The sequence below is a fragment of the Eschrichtius robustus genome, chromosome 6 (genome assembly GCF_028021215.1).
Source record: "Eschrichtius robustus isolate mEscRob2 chromosome 6, mEscRob2.pri, whole genome shotgun sequence".
Taxonomy (NCBI): Eukaryota; Metazoa; Chordata; class Mammalia; order Artiodactyla; family Eschrichtiidae; genus Eschrichtius; species Eschrichtius robustus.
The window spans coordinates 68,760,274-68,780,191 of NC_090829.1; the positions used below are offsets into that span (position 1 = coordinate 68,760,274).

At 39.1% G+C, this 19,918-nt stretch overlaps 1 protein-coding gene across 2 annotated transcripts; it reads right to left on the bottom strand.

Moving 5' to 3' along the window:
* Positions 1 to 3,993: 3,993 nt before the first annotated feature.
* CLDN1 (claudin 1) lies at positions 3,994 to 19,677 on the bottom strand. 2 transcript variants are annotated; one of them, XM_068546449.1, is made up of 4 exons: positions 19,227 to 19,676; positions 10,562 to 10,726; positions 8,281 to 8,365; positions 3,994 to 6,573 (listed from the first exon to the last, which is right to left on the bottom strand). In XM_068546449.1, exons 1-4 carry the CDS (start codon positions 19,447 to 19,449, stop codon positions 6,411 to 6,413), a joined length of 636 nt encoding a protein of 211 aa, XP_068402550.1. In that variant the 5' UTR covers positions 19,450 to 19,676; the 3' UTR covers positions 3,994 to 6,410. The 2 variants fall into 2 exon arrangements, with proteins under 2 accessions (XP_068402550.1, XP_068402551.1); XM_068546450.1 differs by lacking the exon at positions 8,281 to 8,365 and having other exon boundaries at positions 19,227 to 19,677.
* Between the last annotated feature and the right edge of the window lie 241 nt (positions 19,678 to 19,918).

A 19,918-nucleotide genomic window follows, 5' to 3' on the forward strand; every position in this document is an offset into this window, starting at 1 on the left:
ACTCTAGATTTCCATACTCCTGCCTTTTCCCACTGTCTACTGGTCATCTCTACTTGGATGTGCAATAAGCATCTTAAACTTAACATGTCCAAAATAAAACCTCTGATTTTCTCTTCATACCTACTCTCCTGTAGTCTTCCCTCTCTGGTTTTTGGCAGCTCCATCCTATCAATTGCTTGGGCCAAAAATCTTGGAGTCATCTTTGACTCTTATTTTAACATGACATCTCACATCCAGTCAATCAGCAAAACTGGCCGGCTCTACTTTAGAATGTTATCCAGATTATAACCACTTCTTACGGCCCACTGCTATCACCAAGCCACCTCTTGCCAGAATTATTGGTAATATCCTTCTATCTGAAATCACTGCTTTTCTCCTTGCCCTCCTGTAGTCTATTCTCAACGCAACAGAAAAAAATACATCTTAATTTAGATCTTGTGCCTTCTCTGCTCAAAACCTAACACTGTTTGTTCCCTTTACTTAATAGTAGATGAAGTCCTTACAATGGTCCACCATGCCCTATACGGTTTAGATTCCCCTTCTTTTCAAGCCTTCATCTCCTATTACTCTCTTCTAGCTTAAAGCATTCCAACTACACTGGCTTCCTTACTCTTTTTTGAACATTTTATACATAATTCCACTTTTGAGCATTTAAACCTGCTTTTTTTTGGAATGTTCTTTCCCCTAGATAATTGATTTGCTTCTTATTATCCTTGATATTGTTTCTTAAACATCACCTTTTCATTGAGGACTTCCATGACCTTATTATTTTAAATTGTTACCCTCTTCCAACCTTCCCAGTCTTGCCTACTTTAGTTTTTATCTATATGGTTTATCACCAACTAATATACTATATATTTAGCATGTCTATTTTACTGTCTATATTCCCATATAGAATGTAAGTTCTAGGAGCAAAGGGTTTTTTGTCTGTTTCATTCATGGTGGCTACGTTGCACAAATCCAGGGCCACCATTTCCTTTGTGGCAGAAAATACTTGGCGAATATTAGCTTCTTAAAAATATTACTGAATGAATGAATGAATGTTTATGAACTCTGCATGGTAACAGTATATTACTATACACTTGAATGGAAAACAAAAAAGAAATCAAAATTAGTTTTACTATGTGATACTATGAAAAAAAAGTAAAAAATAACAACAAACTCCAAAGCTGATCTTTGGGAAAGAAAAGGCAGCTAGAGAAGATCACATCAAATTATTAATAGTTTTGCTTTTGAATAATATGGCTATTACAATCTTTAAAATAATTATTTCTACTTTTCTATATTTTTCTACTTTATTATTAATACATTTTAATTTTATTATCGGGAAAAATAAATATTGTGGTAAAAAATAATTTTCAAAAATAAATTCCTTTTTCCTTGCTGTATTAGAGGTCATTTTTCTTTCATGTATTCCACTCTCATCTCTAAGGAAATATTCTCTGCTACCCCTGACCCTTGTTTCAGATGTCTGCTTATTTCAGATCTCTTATAGGCTGTTGGACTTTTTATAGTTAGGCAGCAGCAATAGACACCTGGGGAAAGCACAACGTTAATGGAAACAGGAAACTTAATGGACAAAAATGATTAAAAGGTAAAAAGCCCCGTTGGGAGAAGAAAGTGCTCTGGTCCAGGTCATCTCACTTAAGAAATACTTGTCCAGTTTTCAAACTTTATCTTTCCCCAACTGGTTAGAGTGTGTGTGTTTGTGTGTGTGTGTGTGTGTGTGTGTGTGTGTGTGTTTACTTTTTCTTCTTGGGGGAACAGAGAATAAAAGCAATAAATCATGGAAATCATTACATAAATAAAATCAAATCACAGAAATGTTATTCAATTAAAAATAAATGTAGCAAGATTATACTTTGGCTAAGGACTTTCCTGAAATTTTCATATAACAAAGGAAAATAACTCAGCGATTATAATACGATAAACACTTATACTCGAGCTAATATTATTTGTTAAACAGAAGGCTGTTCTTTAAACGAGAATTTGCTTTGTATTAATGACTATTATTGGTGGTGACTTAAAAAATAATAGAAAATTACAAGAAAGAAGGTTATTTACCAAAGAAATATGACTACAGTTTCTGAAGACCATCTCCGTTTAACTCCTTCCTTCCTCTCACCAAAACAAACAAACAAAAAACCCCCTAAAACCAGAAAATAGAACCATAATGTTAGAGAAAGGGTAAATAAACAACCTTTCATCTATGAAGTGCCTGGATGTGGTTTATACAGAAAATTTTTTGAGCAAGCTTGGTCCTGAGAGATGACATAGCCCAGTGACGTGCAATTCAGAACGTGCAGTGGAATCCCGTGGGAAACTCATACCTGATACCTTCCTCTCAGAGATTCTGATTCCCCTAACCTGGGTTTAAATCCTTGGAATTGGGAAGTTTCAAAAACCTCCAATGTTCATGCTTCCATGTTGTTATAGATAAGAACCAATGCATGGGGCAAAGCTCTTCCTTTTACAAATGAGAAAATAGTGGATGGAGATCTCCAGAGCTCACAATGGCTGATCAGTGGCAGAGCCCAGTGCTAGATTTCAAATTCATTTTTCTTCCCACTTAAAACTCTTCACCCTCCTGGGGCCCAGGAGAGGGTCTTATTTATTTTCTATATCCTTTATCCTTGTCAACATTTAATGGCACTGGCCCATGGTAGGTGTTCAGTAAATATTAATTGAATAAAGTCATATCTCTTGTCTAATTGCTGATATTGGCCATGTGGGAAAAACCTGTCAATGGAAGATGGGTATTAAAAATACCGTGAGTTCTGCAGAGTTTCAGAGCATTGAGAACATCTCTGTGTTTTTAAACTCAACAGTCTGTCCCCACATAATCCTGGAACCTGCAGTGACTTCTGCCAGTTTCCATGGTACCAGCTAATTATAGAGATTTTAGGGCAGGTTGGGGGTACCTGGGGTATAGCTGGGGCGGGGGAGGAGGAGACTGCAGAAATCTTATACCTGAGCCACACTCAAAAGGAAGGAAGAAAACCCATTACCAGATTTTACTAGGATTAACAACAGGCTTTAAAATGTTGGAATGTGGGAATGGTATGGAGTTTTCCCTGGACCTGGGCACGGATCCACATAGAAAGTACTAATTGATGAGTAGGAGAAACGACATGGTTTGCAGGACAATGGCATCCATAAGGAGGGGCTCACACAGAGGGGGTGTCTACTTGGTATGACTGACAATCCAGGTTTTCTCTTAAGAGTACTTGTTAGGAGCACTTAGGAATTGTATTACCTCTCAAACTTCATGGGCCTGGACCCCTCCTCAGAAACTTAAATTCTGTAGAAAGAGTGGGGATTCTGATGCATCTGCTTAATTTAAAGGGACTGAGAATAATCTTAGTCTCTCACCCTTAAGGCTAATGCCCACATAGAGCTCCACATCGAGCTGCAATCCTTTGTTTACAAGCCTGTCTCTTTAATATGTAAATTGCTTACGGAGAGGTTACAACTAAGGCTTTATCAATTATTGATATTTTCAGATAACAGGTGAATGAGTTTCATCACTTGCTTTCCTAAGAAATAGTTTTGGTAATAATCATTACAAAAACAATAATGGATTTCTGGCTGTCTTTCTTCCAACTTGTGAGAAACACAACTGCCTTAAGCTTTCACGATGATTTACAGTTGGTGATTTTATCCCTTAGTCATTTATTGTAGCATGTCCCCTTTCTATGGATGAGGAAAATGAAGTAACGTCTCCTGACATTCTCTTGTATCACCACCCTTGACGAGGAAAAGCACAGTTGGAGAGAAATAGGGCATTCCAGTGGGTGGAGCCACTCAAATAGTTGACAGGTGGTGCAGAGGCAACATAGCTCTTTCCCAGTAACACATGGTGAGTCAGATCCTATCCCAAGCCACCTCTTCTTCCAAGCACGGCAATCTTGAAATAAATGATTTAAAAAAACCCAAAAAAACAAGGATTTATTTTATATTAAAAAAAACACAATTTATTGAAAAAGAGTAACACTTTATACAATTCCCATTACAAAACCCTAAAATACCTATTTGTCTGTTTCCAGGTATGGTAGCAGAGTACAAAAATATCAAAATTAGATAAATTGTGGTGTAACCATTCTGTTGGCCATTTTGGACTATAGATTTCAGAGTTTAGCAACTAGTAACCACATGTATTTATACTTGCCCATCACTAGGATCTACGTAGGTAGCAGTTCTTTGAATTATACATTCTAGGAGCACAGACTTTCAGGTTTGGAAGACACACTTAAAATTTACTAGGTTCAAATCATATGATGGAGTCCTTTGGATAATTTCCCCTATATGGTTTCACTATGAGTTACATTCCCAAACTACCTAATTTAGCAGTGTTAGCTGCCAGCTAATAGCAACACCTCTGATGACATCACAGAACAGATATCCACCTTGTATACCCTTGCAAGTTACTAAAAGAAAAAAAATCTTCCATTCTTTGGTTTGCCAACATGTACACTGTTTCACCCATTACATCTGCAAACTTGTCCTAGGTCAAGTCCGCATTCCTGAAAGGAGAAAAGCTTAGCCACAAAAAGCATCAGGCCATAGTGACTGAAGAAAATTAAGACTGCCCCAGAATCCTTTTCACTTAGTAATCTGAAATTCACTTTAGTGTCTCATCACTTGAGAGGTTGGTTAAAGCAAGAAACCTATTGCTTACAATTTGTCTCTTTTCAGTCATTTGAAAAGTAATCCAAAACCTATGCACTTAAATTCCTTAATTCTTTCCCCTAGTATAATACTTTTTACCTCACAAAATCACACTTAACATGTATCCCATCTCACTGGATCCCCACAACAGCCCTGAGAGGTAGGCAGGTCAGGAAGTACAATCCTCTTTTTATAAGTAAAGCAGTAAATCTAGGGCAACCAAGTGCCCTGCCCAAACTCACACTGTAATTGATAGCACCAAGACTCACATCAGGTCTCCAGACACCGAAGTCAACACCCTTCCCATTACATCATCTTGCTCGAGTGAAGGAGCATTTTCCACAGACTGGAAAACTAAGGGCAATTGTTAAAACGGAACAGAGCACCAACAGCATGGTGGCCACCGTTGAAAGGAAGGAAACAGGTCTGTGGAGAAAGGAAGGTGCCGAACAATGGGATGCCTGTGTCTAGGTTTGGTTCAGTGACTTCTTAACAGACAATTTAGCAAACAGAGACACTACTTAGGCATACTTCATGTTCAAAGAATGAGCATAATATCAACTAATTAATACTTACACCACTCTAGCAGCTGGTTAAGTATCATTATCTCAATTTGACAGATGGGAAAAGAGGAGAAAAATTAAGTGACTTGCTTACAGCTACAGAGAGAATATTTGTCATCAGGTTGTCACTACAGAAGGCCTAGCACTTCATTCAGACAAAAAGGCCATCCCTCTCTGGGACGAGGTAAACTATATGAGAAAACAATACAGTGTGAGGAAGGGGACAAGAAAAAGGTAGTTTGGGAGGATATACAACTGTGAATAAGTAGGTCAAAAAATTCAATCAATAGAATTGTGTCACAACACTTGGGAAAGCAGCACACAGCTCCTCAAGGGGACAAATATTTTCAAAGCAAACAAGTGTGTTACAGGTCAGAGTACAGGGAGCATATGGGAAGGTCAACAGGAATATACCATCTGGTCACACAGAAAGATCTGCTCCCAAAACTCTGGTCTGTAAGAGATTCTTATTGACTTTAGGAATTAAACTGTAGGCATATAAATGTGTTATCAGAATCTAGAGTTAAGCCCAATCTCACAAAAAACAAAGTCATGAAGAATGACTGAATGGTGACAGAGCAAGTGCTATAAGATCATAGTAAAAAAAATATGATACAAACATATGAAAAGGGCACATGTGAAGAACTGAAATAATTCATACTTGGTAAAGTAGGTCAGGTCTTCTGTGAAAGACATTAAAAGCTGATGAAGGAGGGTAAATGGTATTTGACATATTATATATGTATACATAAAGAAAGAAGAGAAGAATACCAAATAAACTACTTATTTAATCAATATAAATATATTTTTCTTCTTTTAGATATATTTTAAGAATGCTGGTACCAACATAATGAGGTTTTACTACCTAACTTTTTTATAGAAAAACATGTACATGTACATATCTATATATATTTAAGGAATGCCCTCTCCCCACATTTGAGATGATGACTCAGTGGGAAGCAGTAATACAAAGAGAAAAGGCTTCCCTCTTATATTGAGGAAAGGAGATAAAATAAGACTAAGTCATTTTTAGCAATGGGTATTTAACAAAATATGTTTTTTTGGTAATACCACAGTTCAGACTACAATAGTCAAAATCTAACATCTTAATGCCAATGACAGTATTTCAATGTTCATTTTCTGATTGTTCCAGCAGGGTTGTCTCCTTTTGCTTCTGTGTCACACGTAGTCTTTCCCACTGGAAGGTGCAGGTTTTGGATAGGGCCTTGGTGTTGGGTAAGATGTTGTTTTCCGGGGACAGGAGCAGCAAAGTAGGGCACCTCCCAGAAGGCAGAGGGAAGCAGCAGCCCAGCCAGTGAAGAGAGCCTGACCAAATTCATACCTAAAAAGAAGGGACAATGTATTTGCTTAATCAGTGAATCACTGGAAACTTCTCTAATATAATTAAAGAATGAAATCAATATCATACTCATTATATTTTTTCCACTGAAAAAAAATCCCCCATGATCCCTTTAAGTTTTGTGAAGTACTTTAAGGTTTGTGGACACACCCACGAGAATGTTCACATTGCAGTTGTTGACAATTTGCAATAGCAGATCAGGCAATGTGGCATGCAACACCAGGTTAATTATACAAATAGTTCCAAAGACTTTTTCATGTGTAGGAGACTTTTAAAGCATGTTTATATATTTTGGAAGTCAGGTTTGGACCATGGTTCTTAGGCTAAAACTTAACAAGTCATGCTATCACCAAGTAGTAACCAAATTCTACAAAGAAACTGCTAGAGGGTGTTGGAGACAGAGTTTTCAATAGTCAATCACTGATAAACACTGAAATCTGAAATTTATGGTTTTGCGAAAAAGAGTTCTAAGCAGCTCATAGATCATTCTAGGTTAAGTTGATCCAGGTGGATGTATGAAGCCATACTTCTGGGGAGAAGATCTGTGACTGATGGTGGACAATAAGGAGAGAGAAGGGCTGGATCTAGAGTTATAAGGCCTGAGTTTGAATTCTGATGCAAACTCTCAACTGCTAAATTGTGGGCCAGTAACTCCTCTTCTCAACCTCAGCTGCTGCTTCTCTTAAAGCAGGACGACTCCATCTGCCTCACTGGACTGCTTTCAGGATCATGTGAGACAATGTAAATAAGCGTACAGTGCCTAGCAATTTATAAAGTGCTTTCATATCCATTACTAGTAAAATTTTAGCCTACTGAGCTCCAGCAGATTCTGTCTTTACAGTGTAGATCTTATAGGATGGGTTCCAACACAATCACTGCAGTATGTGTTCTCCTCTATGTGGGTGATTTCACACAAAGAAGCACACCTTATCTCTCCACCACTGGGATTTTTCATCCATTCATCTTAGCACTCAACAAACAATAATTACATCTTAACATTCTGACTCAGAATATAGTTATTTGGCTTTAAAGATGTGAACACAGTGAGACAAAGAGCGTGTCTCTGATCAAAGCGTGTCATTACATGAGAGCCAAGAGTCAGCTCTTTAACTTCCACAACCTGCAATATTAAGAAGGATGACCTTTCTAAAGTTATTTTTATGGTTGTGATGAAACACAACATTTCAAAGTGCTAACCTGTCTTTTTCATAAATAAATTGTTTTTTCATAAACAGGATTAAACCATTAGAAATGACGTATTATTTGTTAACCTCTACAAGAGTACTATTTTTTCAATGAATCATAAACTGTGTTTAGTTACAAATAATCACAAGTGTTAAAAGTTTCAGAATACATTTCAAAAATAAAAGTTCAAATATGTTGGTATCTTTATTAACATTAAAAACCGTTTTTAAATATGAAAAAAGGGCCAGCACATACTTGGAAAGTATATAGCTTAGAACTTTTCTACTTTGAAGTTCATTTTGTTATCAATACATGCTGTTAAAGCAATTATCAGACTATTTTTAACATGAGTCACAGGCCATTCAAATTATTTCCAAGTTTGACAGAAGTTCCATAAAATTCTGGATAGCAAATCTGGGAAGCTACGGCACTAGTTGGACTTTGCAGAACATTAAAAGGGTATTTTCTCAGAGAACAAACTATTTTAGGAGTGAACAGCATTACCTGGCATTGACCGGGGTCATGGGGTCATAGAATTCTTGAACAATTCTATTGCCATACCATGCTGTGGCAACTAAAATAGCCAGACCTACAGAAATTCAAAACAAAAGACTGTTAATCACTATGGAACACTGAGCATAAATATACGGCTCATTAAATTCACAAGTATTTTATAAGAATTAAATCTCATCAATAGTGCTGACATTTTAAATTTAATCCATTTTAATTCAGACGATTTTAATTTAGGGAGATTAGAGGTTCAGACATGATTTATTCTAAGTATTCTCTTAAGACAGATGAAAATACTAGGTTGGAGTTAGGCATAGTTTATAATGTTCATGACATTTTATTCACTTAGAGTTGAAGGTCACTGGCACAAACAACATTCTGTTGGAAATATTCAGCAGGTTCATGTCATTTAAGATCTCTTTCAAATATATTGTTATACATCAGTGCGTTAGACTACTTTTGGTAAAACCAAAGTCCTTATTAGTAAAGCTAGTCACTTACAATACAAAAGGGAAGATGAAAACCCTTCTACATTCTTCTTGACCAAAACTCAAAATTCACATTTCTGAAGGATCAAAATGAAAGTAAATAGCTAGATTGCAGGAACGAGTAGGACCTGTCTCAGAGTGCACTAGATCACCTAAATTCCTACAGCCTCACTGGCCAGATGTGCCAGGTCTTGCCATGAGATTCGCTGAAGTGCCACATCAGATCAATATGTGCTGAACACTCAATTTCTCATGCCTTTCACATTTCAGTAAGGCCAGAGAAACCACTTGGTCAAAATAACCCACTCTATCATTTGTAAGAAGTATACAACACCTTGATTTTTCTTATCCAAAGAAATTAAATAACTTCTTTTTATAGCCATTCTAAAAATTCATCAATTTAGACAGATTAAATATTTCTATGCTACCCCCTCTGCTTCCTTCCTCCTACAAAAAAAGTGGTCCAACCTAATTGCCTCTAATGCTTGAGAGAAAACACCATTGCTTTGGCTGCTCAAGTAGGCCATGCAAATGCTGTGGAACTTGCAAGCCTCACTCCCTAGGAAGTCCCTGAGACTGGGGAAGTGATGGACGGGAGTTACAAGAAGGCAAGCGGAGGAAGGGTCCTACACAGTAAGTGCATTCACAGCCTTTGATGTAAAATTAAACTGTTGGGAATAAAATGCTATCCAGGAGTAATCTGAATAAACTTTAACCAAACCTTTAGCAAAGCCACAGGCACTCTTCCTTCATTATTGATGAAATCCACATACTTTTGTTAAAGAGAAAATGAGAAAAAAGTCTAATTCTAGTGTTTCCTAGTGGTAGATTATATCACTGGTGTTGTTTTCAAAAACAATAGACTACTACATACTACTATTACTATATATATATATATATATATATATATATATATATATATACACACACACTATATATATAATAGTCCATTTCAAAACAATAGACAACTACTATATATACTGGTCTATTGTTTTATATATAAACACAATCTTATTTAATATAAACCTTATTATAAGGCTTTACAAGTGACCTGTCCATGTCTTCTTCTGGCTTTCATTTTCTCAAAGGTCACATATCAACACTTGAATAAAGCAATACATACACATTTATTTTCTATGGAAAATGTAATCTCACTCATTTGTCAAGGTTTTTTTCCAAGGCCTTTCTCTATTGTTTTCTTTCTTAACTCATTTACTCTTATTCCCCACCATCCCAACATTTCGCCTCCATTCCAACTGACCTTTCTCTTCACTGATCTATGGGTAAACCTGTTTATTCTGGAGTCAGATCTGCCCACGTGGAATGATGTCCTCATTTTCCTCCAATAATCCCAGTCTCATTCGTTCCTCACACACCTGTATGATTGACACATTCTTTATGTTCTCTCTCACCATTCCCCATCTTTCCCACGCAGTATCGGAAGAGACACTACAGAAATTTTCTGAATTACATAGAATTGTCCCTCAGTGTTTGCTAGATAGAAAAATCTCTCTTCACCTGGGGAGAATGGTTCTAACAACCGGTTGGCACCTGAAACCTCAAGGAATAAACCTGTCCACTGTGAATACAGATTTTCATTTGGTTCCTGTTTGAGAATGTGAAACTCAAATGGACTTAAGGTTCCTACGTCTTCTGATTTTAAAGGAACTGAATTCAATCGATTCAAGTGCAACAAATCCACCATAATCTAAGGAAACCAAAAACTATACCTTAACCCATGTCAGAGAGAGTTTAATAAGGTCTAAGGGGGACAGGGCCTCTCTTACCTGAAATAAGAAAGATCACGCCCCCAATGACAGCCATCCGCATCTTCTGTACCTCGTTGTCTTCCAGGCACTTCATACACTTCATGCCGACAGTGGCCACAAAGATGGCTACTAGTCCCAGCAGGATGCCAATCACCATCAAGGCGCGGGTTGCTTGCAGAGTGCCTGGCAGAAAACATTTTAGAACATGTAAAAATCATGCCTAAACCAACAAGAGAAGAGTGGTAGAAGACCAAGTATATTTCAATGTTGTATGGAAGAGAGAAAATCTAACCAGGAGTCAGGAGACCCTGGTTCTGGGGATGTTTCTGCAGGTAACCAACATTGTTTATTCTCCAGAAAAACAAATACCTGGCTGAATGATGAATAAGAATTCCTCCAGCTCTAACAGTGTATGTTTTCAACATTAAATTCAAAATCCTCTGAAAAAATAATTAATGATTTGGTTGAATAGGTTTAGCTGAACTAATACATTTTTAATCCTTACTAATGGAGTTTTTAATTCTGAAATAACAAGCATATGTGTTATCCTTAATGTTAAAACATTTATAATTAAAATGGTTTACAATATATCTTGGTAATAGTCAATAGCTTTATACTCCACTCATCAAGCTGCAGAAAATCTGGGTGGGTGAACTTGGAAGACAACAAGTGAATTTCTCATAGATTGTCATGGCTGGAGCAACACGTGTATCTCCAGTGATGGGGGTGGGGTGGGAGATACGAATACCATTTTCTTCGAACAAAACATAATAGCCTTTGAGATGTTATTTTGGAACATAGTTGGTTTATATTCGGAGATAACACCAGTTTTTAAAACTATTTAAACTGCTATATTGTAAAATAGCAGATAATTCAATGTAGTATTTCTCAGGATTCCACTAATTTTCTAATTTCCTGTTATTGTCATTGGTATACTAAATCACAGTCAAATCAATAGGGCCAAGTTTGAGATTATGCCAGTAAGTATCTTAAAGAGTAAAAAGGTGATACCATCACTGTGGCATAAAGACACACAGACTTTCAAAGAAAAAAGAGCTGAAACTAAGCTGGTTAGATGAGTTTGATTAATTCTATCTTTATTTTCTCCTTCAAATAAAGATCATTATCTCTTTAACAGTGTTAACAGGTGACAAGTCTTTTTGCATATATAAATATTTACACTGTAACTGAGCATGCTATCTTGGGTGAGCTACTTATTATTCTTTGGGACCATCTTGTTATTATGTAAAGTGTGAATGATGGTTATCTCTAACTGAGAAGTTGGAACAATTGACTTCTTGATGGTCTTCAAAAGTGGCTGACATCATGGAAAGGTTTTATATCTCACTCTCTAATTTAGACCTAGGCTCAGGGTCAGTATTTTCAGGGTTGAGAACCTAGGCTACAAATCATAATTAAGACTAAAGATTTCTAAAACATCATTCAGTTTTAAATTGTTAATTTTTCCATCCTTGCCATAACCAGGCAATCTATGATAAAATCATAGTAACCACTTTTTGAAAGTATCAAAGGCATTTTTTAAACTGCATTTGAGAGATATTTTGGAAGCCAAGATAAATTTTTACTTGATTCAATTAAAATCAAATCATAGGCACTTCCATGCTCCCCTCATAGATCTACTTCCCCATAAATGTGTGTGGGCAAGTGTGCACTGTACCCACACACTTATTGTAAGATTCCAGGGTGGTACAAGAACTCCTGAATCAAAACACAGGTTTCATGGACCATGGGTTTGTGAAACTTCTTCCTTGGAATCACAAACCATACTGTGGCATGAAGAGGAAAGTACTAAGGACTCCACAGTTATGGTGTGTCCTTCCTTTTGGTTTACCAACAGTTTTTGCAAAGACAGTCATTACTTAGAAGGAAAATTAAAAGTAAAATAACTAAGCTCTTATACATCACACAGATTTCAGATTTGGTCCTAAGTTTCACTTAGAAGGAAAGCATTTTAGGCAAAGGAACACTGGCAGAGGAGATACTGAAAGTCACAATGATCCATGTGGAGGACAGGGTGACCACCTGTCCGTTTGCCGAGGACTCTCTCAGTTTTAAAACTACAAGTCCTGACCCCTGAGAAGGTCTTCAATCCTGGACAAACTGGCAAAGCTAGTCACTACTGGAGGATGGCAGGATGTAAAAGTAAAATGAGGTGGGTTAGCAAGGTAGGCAGAAGGCATTTATCATGTAAGACTTTGCAAGCTAGGGGAAGGGGTTTGGAGTTTATTCTAAGTGTGATCAGAGGTCACTGGAGGGTCTTAAAGAAGAGGTGACAAGATTTTTACCCTCTGTCTTCATATGATAGCCCTTCAAGTAGGTATAGCCTCTTACATCTCTCAACCACCTTTTGCTTTGTTTGTCCATTAAGCTCAGTTTTCCAACCCTTTACTCACCACTGTGGTTGCTTTCTCTGATCTCTAAGTTTTCTACTTTGAGTTGTAGGGCCCCAAACCAGACCCAGCTTCTATAATCATTCTGATCTGTGCTTCATGTGAAAACAGCAGGCCACCAGCCCAGCAGGTCTAAGCACTTGGATCACAAGGTACTCTTCACGAGGAGTCTGCTGGGCCTCAATCTCCTGAGTCAGGCTTGTATAAAACCACCCAGGCAGGCAGCGTGCGTGGATCAACCACTCCAAGGCTCCACCTGCACTCGCCTGGAATTATCTCATTTTCACTGTCTTCATCTCTAAGTTTGTTCCCCTTTCAGTTCTCAAAGAAAGCACATTTAATTCATGCCCCATTTTACTCTTTCCACTACTTTTACAAAATTTCTAAGGGGGAAGGGACAGATGTTTTGTTCTGTGTGCTACAAACCCTAGTATGTTTTATTTCTTTATAGAACAATGTATCATTTTCATAACGCACAAAAAATTATGGAGAAAATGGGGGAAAAAAACCCGGGGGGTTTTTTCCATGATACTCAGGAATCACGTAAACCATATAGAGCAAGGGAATCATGTTTTGTTTTGAAAAATCTGACAAAGCAATAGTGTTATTTTGTGAAGCAATTTTTTTTTTCATTTACGTCCTGGTATCCACTGACTTAGGAAATGTCACAAAATCTCATCTTGCATCACTGGAGACGTCTGGATGAATTCTTAACTATAGTGATATGTGGGGGGGAAATGTAAAAATACAAAAAAAAAGGCTGAGAATCATAACAGCATGAAAACTCACTAGTTGGGCATATGTACTGTTGAATTACAAATCAAAGTAAGCAAGTGTTGTATTACACGTTATGAGGGTTTTATGTGCAGATAGAATCTAAACTGCACAGTTTTAAGCTGGAACCAGATGAATCCTTCAAATTAATGTCTTATGGAAGCCTTTTAAGTCAGAGATCTAAAATATGTAATTGTGAGCTCCTTGATGACTTGGCCAAATATTTGTTCATATTTCCATCCAAAGCACTAAGAACAGTACCTGGCAAGCTTCATGGATTATTCAATCTGTGTTCAGTGAATTTAAATTTGAACATGTCTTTATCCTTTAAAAATTCTACTATGATAGGTAAAACTACTCTTTTGTGTTAAGCTTAATCTTTGAAATAATACTGAGAAACGCCTTCCTAGAAAGCCTCAGCATCCTAAAATCTTGCTACATAAAGCCAGATCTAGTTTAGATCATTAAAAGCTAGATACTCATCTAGGGAGAAAAAATTCATACTTTTTGTTTAACCCAATATAATTTTTAAAAATTTTCTAGATTTCTAAATTATGCATCTAATTAGCTTCCAAGATGAAGTTTTTCTTCTGGTGGAACAATGATCAGTAGGGCAGAGAAGTTGAGAAATATTTGAAAGCTGCAAAATATTTTAGGCTAGAGAGATACAGTCTTGAACTATTATCTCTGAGTTGACCTGATTGGCTCAGATCTAGAAGCAAATATGTTCCTTTCCGGCCCATTAAATTTGCAGATACCTCTACAATATTATTATCACCGACTAAAATTGCCTTTGGAGAAAATGGTTAGCAAACATTCAAAAAGTTACACTATTGCTCCTCATCATTATCAGCAGTACACGGAGAAGGCAGTCTTTTAATTATATTATGCTTAGCTAGACTGATAATCTTGAGATTAAAGACTTCTTAAGGAGTTCTTACCACTTGCAACCTGAAAGTATAATTTGAAAACATACTTACAAAGATCTCTACTTATGAGACAAGAAATGAGTTAGAAGTTACTGATCTACTACAGTGAAGTTAATCAACATAAGCGTAGAAAGACAAGCACAGACAAGTCAGTGGAATTTTTTTTTTCTAAAGCTTTTCTAAAGTTTTACTATACAAGCAGCAGAATCTCCTTTAACTACGTGACATTGCTCACGCTGTTTACTAGCCATATTACTATATTTTTACCCTATGATTATATATCATAAACAAAGTAGATTTTAATTACATCTCTATCCTCACACAGTCTCTCTTTGCATCAGTAGTTCCTTAATAAGTATTAGGCAAATAAATAAACTGACCACTGGCTGACTAGAACAAAAATCCTCTTCTCTCCTCTGCAATTAAATGAACTCATCACAGAGTGTCACAGAACTATACTCCCATGACTTCTTCCCTTATTAAATTGTTCACTTTTGCTCAAGTTCAAAGTTTCTCAAGAGTCCTCACTGTTAGCATTTCCATTTGATTGACGTATGCACTGGTGGCCGTTGGGTGTGACCTTAGGACTCCAGCACAGTCAATAACTGTGGTCTGGGATGAGGCAGGGCCCACCCCTTTTCAGGACATGCCAAGCAGTTTTGCTACCTTGTTTGTTTCTTAGAGAAATTGCCCCATGATTAAATGTACGCTTCTATGTTACCTCTGTGCCTCTTACTCATCACTCCAATCAAGGAAACCTAAACTATGCCCCTTGCCTGTTTCTGCTCCATCACTGCAGTTTTTAACAAAGAATGTTGGCACTGGGAGGAATCAACATTTGCATCTTACCAATCTTCTTAGCTGCATTTCTAGGAACAAGGATAGGGCCTGGCTCATGCTTGTCGAATGGATGAATGAGTCATGGATTCAGCTCCGCATTCCTCCCACTCTGCCCTATTTCATAAGCGGGGAAACTACAGCCCAGAGAGATTGAGTGGGTCACCATTATAAACATGGCTAGTTAGTGCAAGACCAGGGTAAGAATTGAGTACTCAAGCCTGGCTTTGGGTTTTGACTTTCATCATTCCAAAAGTCAGAACTAATTCTTGAAACGGATCTGAACACAAATGGCCCCTTAAACACCCTTGGTTCAGCAGGCATAACGCAGTCTAGGGAAATGTAAGCAGGTGCCCTCCTCTCTGCCTGTGCTTCAAAGACTGTCCAAGTCAGTGATTTTGTTCTTTGATTGAGCCTAACATCATGGTGAGAGTGCTGGGAAACTTCACGGACAACCAATACTTATTAAAGCGCACCAGCACACATGTGGATTCATGCAAAGCAAGTTGAACAGCCTAGAGGAACTTGTAAACAAATTACAGAATCCCAAGGCTAGATGAGACTTAGAGAAAGTCTAGCCTAACCTCCCATTTGTCTGGGACTTGGATTTTTCCCTACAACATTCCTTCAAAACGCCTACTTATTCCTGTTTTCACACCTCCCAACATGAAACCTCCTGGGGCAACCCACTCTTTGGACAGCTCTAGCTATTAAAGTCAAGCCAGAAGAAGCAATTAACTAAGCACGTGAAATAGGCACTAGCTTGCCAAAAGTTTGAGAATTGGATCAAAACAAGGCAAGATGCACAGTTTAATCAAGAAAAGTCGACTGCAACTCTATCTGACACTCTTTTTTGTATATTCCAGCTATCAGTCATCAATGTCAATAAACATCCATACTTGGATGGAAGTGAAACTGTCTCAACCATAGTAAAACCGCAATCCACGGTGTAAGATTTGTTTCCCCAGGAAGTTCCCAGTTACATTTTCATAAACTGCTTTGCAAGAACCACCTAAAGAAGCCTGGCTGTATCTCCTTTCCTATATTGGCTTATGCACACCGTATCCCTATAGACACTGTCATGTGCTTTTTACAGCTGAAACTAATTAGAGAAAGGGAACAAGGGATTTTAACATAATCTAGTGCTACAACCTTGATAAATCCCGGAATCTTGGCCCTAAGTTGCCAAATGGGCTCCACTGGCAAAAAGAACAAGGTACAATTTCAAGAAACTTCTAGCTAAGCTTTTTACCTAAAAGCACTTTGTGGAACACAACTTGTTACAAGGAACACTGCTTATATGTACAGATAATCCTGTTCACCTCTAGATGTCACAGAACTATACCAAAACCAGCCAATGAATCACCTCCCCAGCTCTCTACATCAGGTGCGTGTGCACACAACTGTCCAGGTAGGGAAACGGAGACAGGTAGGTTCTCTGGCCTCCATCCAAAGACATGTAGTTAGTTACTGGCAGGTTGGAGAGGGTACAAGTGAGTCAAGTTTCCTTCTTCTGGGAATCAGTTTTGAGAGAAAGGCCTCAGCCCCACCTTCGATAAACTCTGGCTTTAACGAAAATGAAAAGAGAGATCTGATCTGGAGTTAAAAAAAATTCATCAGGAAGAAATCTCCAAACTGTGTATGGGGGTAGAGGGAAGGTATTGTTTAGATCTTCTGCCACAGCTTTAAAAACTGTAACAGCTATATTAATTAGGAATAAATGAAAATAAAACATTTTAACACATTATCATGAGTAGGGATGACCTGTTTGAGTATTGACAACATGGATCAATCTGATTTCATTTGGTCCTTTAAGGCAGTTAACAGGAAACCTATTTAAACGTGTAGAAAACAACTATTTTGATCAGAGGAATCAGAGACCTCTCCGGAATCGCCCTTAGGACGGTCTCCATCTGCCAATTCCTCAACATGACATGCCTGATACAATTCCTTACATGTATTTATCCATCCATGGGTAGATTCAATGATTCTATAAAGGTGTGTACCTAATATACTCCTTATGTTTGGCATAAAAGAATCCTAATACGGTAACTTTGAAAAGCTGAAATGACAACACTAAAAACTACCGTATGTACACTGACTCACCAAATTCCAGAGGTACTCAAGCGGTTTAAACAGATTTGGCACAGATTTAACAACTCTAAAGTATATAGCTTTTGACAAAACCACATGCAGGAGGTGGACAAAACAGCTGAAGTAACGTTGAGCGACGACAACACTGCTTACCATCAGCACACAAAGGGGACTTGTGGGCAGGCTTGTCTGTCTAGGCAAAGACTAAGGAAGCCTTTCTTCAATTTAGTCCAAGTGCATGACAGACACAAGGTTCGAGACAACTAATGTAATATCTCAAGGAAGATACTCTAGCCATGAATTGTTATTACCTAAGTAAGTGGGAATTTAATGAATTTCTGACAAGGCACTCAAAAGCTTTTATTTAAAAAAAAAAAATGAAAGGAAAAAATTCCTGTCGTCTTTCCACCATCTTTAGGACTATTTCTCTCTACATAATCCTTTCTAACCCGACAGAAATAAGAAGCCAATATCCATGACACAGAAATTACTTTGTGGAAGGCAGAAACTCAAGAGAAGACCCGCCCTCACTCTCCTGAATGCTGCACTCATCAGCTGTGTCTCCTTTGTGGCATTTGTCTTCAGGAGCTCCATTCTTCCCTTCATATTATGAAGGGAGGTTATTTAGAACTTCTTTTTGTTGTCATCCTTTTTCCACCTGCCACCCACCTTCGCTTTCCAAAATAACGTTATACAATCTGCCTCCTCTGAACACTCTTGGCCTGAAAGCTAAACCCTCTGGAGAATCTTAAGAGGCTTCTTCAAGGGACTTCCCTGGTCGTCCAGTGGGTAAGACTCTGCGGTCCCAACGCAGGGGGCCAGGGTTCGATCCCTGGCCAGGGAGCTAGACGCCGCATGCATGCCGCAACTAATAAGTCCTCATGCCACAACTAGGAGCCGGCATGTCGCAACGAAGACCCCTCGTGCCGAGACTAAGACCTGGAGCAGCCAAAAAAAAAAAGTTAAAGTTGCTCCTTTATTTGAAAAAAAAAGGAGTCACGGAAGGGAATGCATAGGGGTTTCCTCACACTTACTGGATCTTAAAAGTCAAAAGAATCAAAAGATTCAAACTCAAGTGAGTAGAAGACACTAGGTTGAGACATTCCATGTAGGAATGTGATTTTTCCTATGAAAACCCACGGTAAAGATAGATTGAGAAAAAAAAAAATCCTATCTAATAACCTTGGGATTATCTATTTAATTTTACAAACTGGAGAAGCTACCAGGCTCCAAACTTTTCAAGGCATATCATTTTCTGGACCCAACCCTGCAGTTCTTCAATTTTCACAGAATCTGAGAATGTCCAGGAGAGGCCTAAGAGCTCAAGTTCGAGTCTGGCCTTCACCTGCTCCATCACCACCCCAGTCGTGGGCACGTAAGATGAAACCACACCTACAGAAAAGTGTCACCCAGGGTGTCAGAGGAAAAACAAGAGCTTAGGCCTGGGCCTCCCCTTCCCCAAGCCACAGGTCTCTCTCACTTCCTCACGGCAGAGCACGTGATCAGAAGACTTGATCCACTGAAGGTTACTGACATGTAATCACACAACAGGGTCGTTTGGTAGCTACTACTCCAAAACGAAGCCACTGGGGGGTTGGGTCCCTGGGTCACAGCTGCGGGAGTAGGGAGTGCACTCACTGTTCAGATTCAGCAAGGAGTCGAAGACTTTGCACTGGATCTGCCCGGTGCTCTGCGACACGCAGGACATCCACAGCCCCTCGTAGATGGCCTGGGCCGTCACGATGTTGTCGCCAGCGTAGGAGCAAATCCTCCACTGGGGCAGCGCCGTGCTGACGATGGAGCCAATCCAGCCCAGGAAAGCCAGGATGAAGCCCAGCAGCTGCAGCCCCGCGTTGGCCATGGCTCGCTCGGGCTCCCGCACCGGCTCGGGGGCGGCCGTTGCACAAGCGGGAGTTTGCGGGTGCGCCTCGGGAGTCCCGGGGGTGGCGGAGCTGCGCGGAGGAAGTTACTGCGGGGAGCCCTGCTCCCTGCGTCACCGCTGGAGAAGCTCTGGGTCCGGGTCCGGGTTGGCGCTGGAGTTGGTAGGCGAGAAACCGCGGCTACTTCGGGGCCGGGACTGAAACGCCGAGCCGCTGGGCGCCGCGATTTAAAGCAGCCCCGCCCCCGGCCTGCCCGACCGCCGCGCAGCGCCCCCTGGCGGTTTCGGGGCGGCTTACGGGGAAGCGAGAGGGAGCGTGGGAGCTCGCGATGGCCCACGCGGCCGTGGCCGGAAGGCCCCGCCCCCTAAGTGGGGACAGGCCGAGGAGGAGCAGGTACGCCGAGTGTTTCCGAGCTCACGTCCTCTCTTTTCTCCCCTAGCTCTTTTCCTC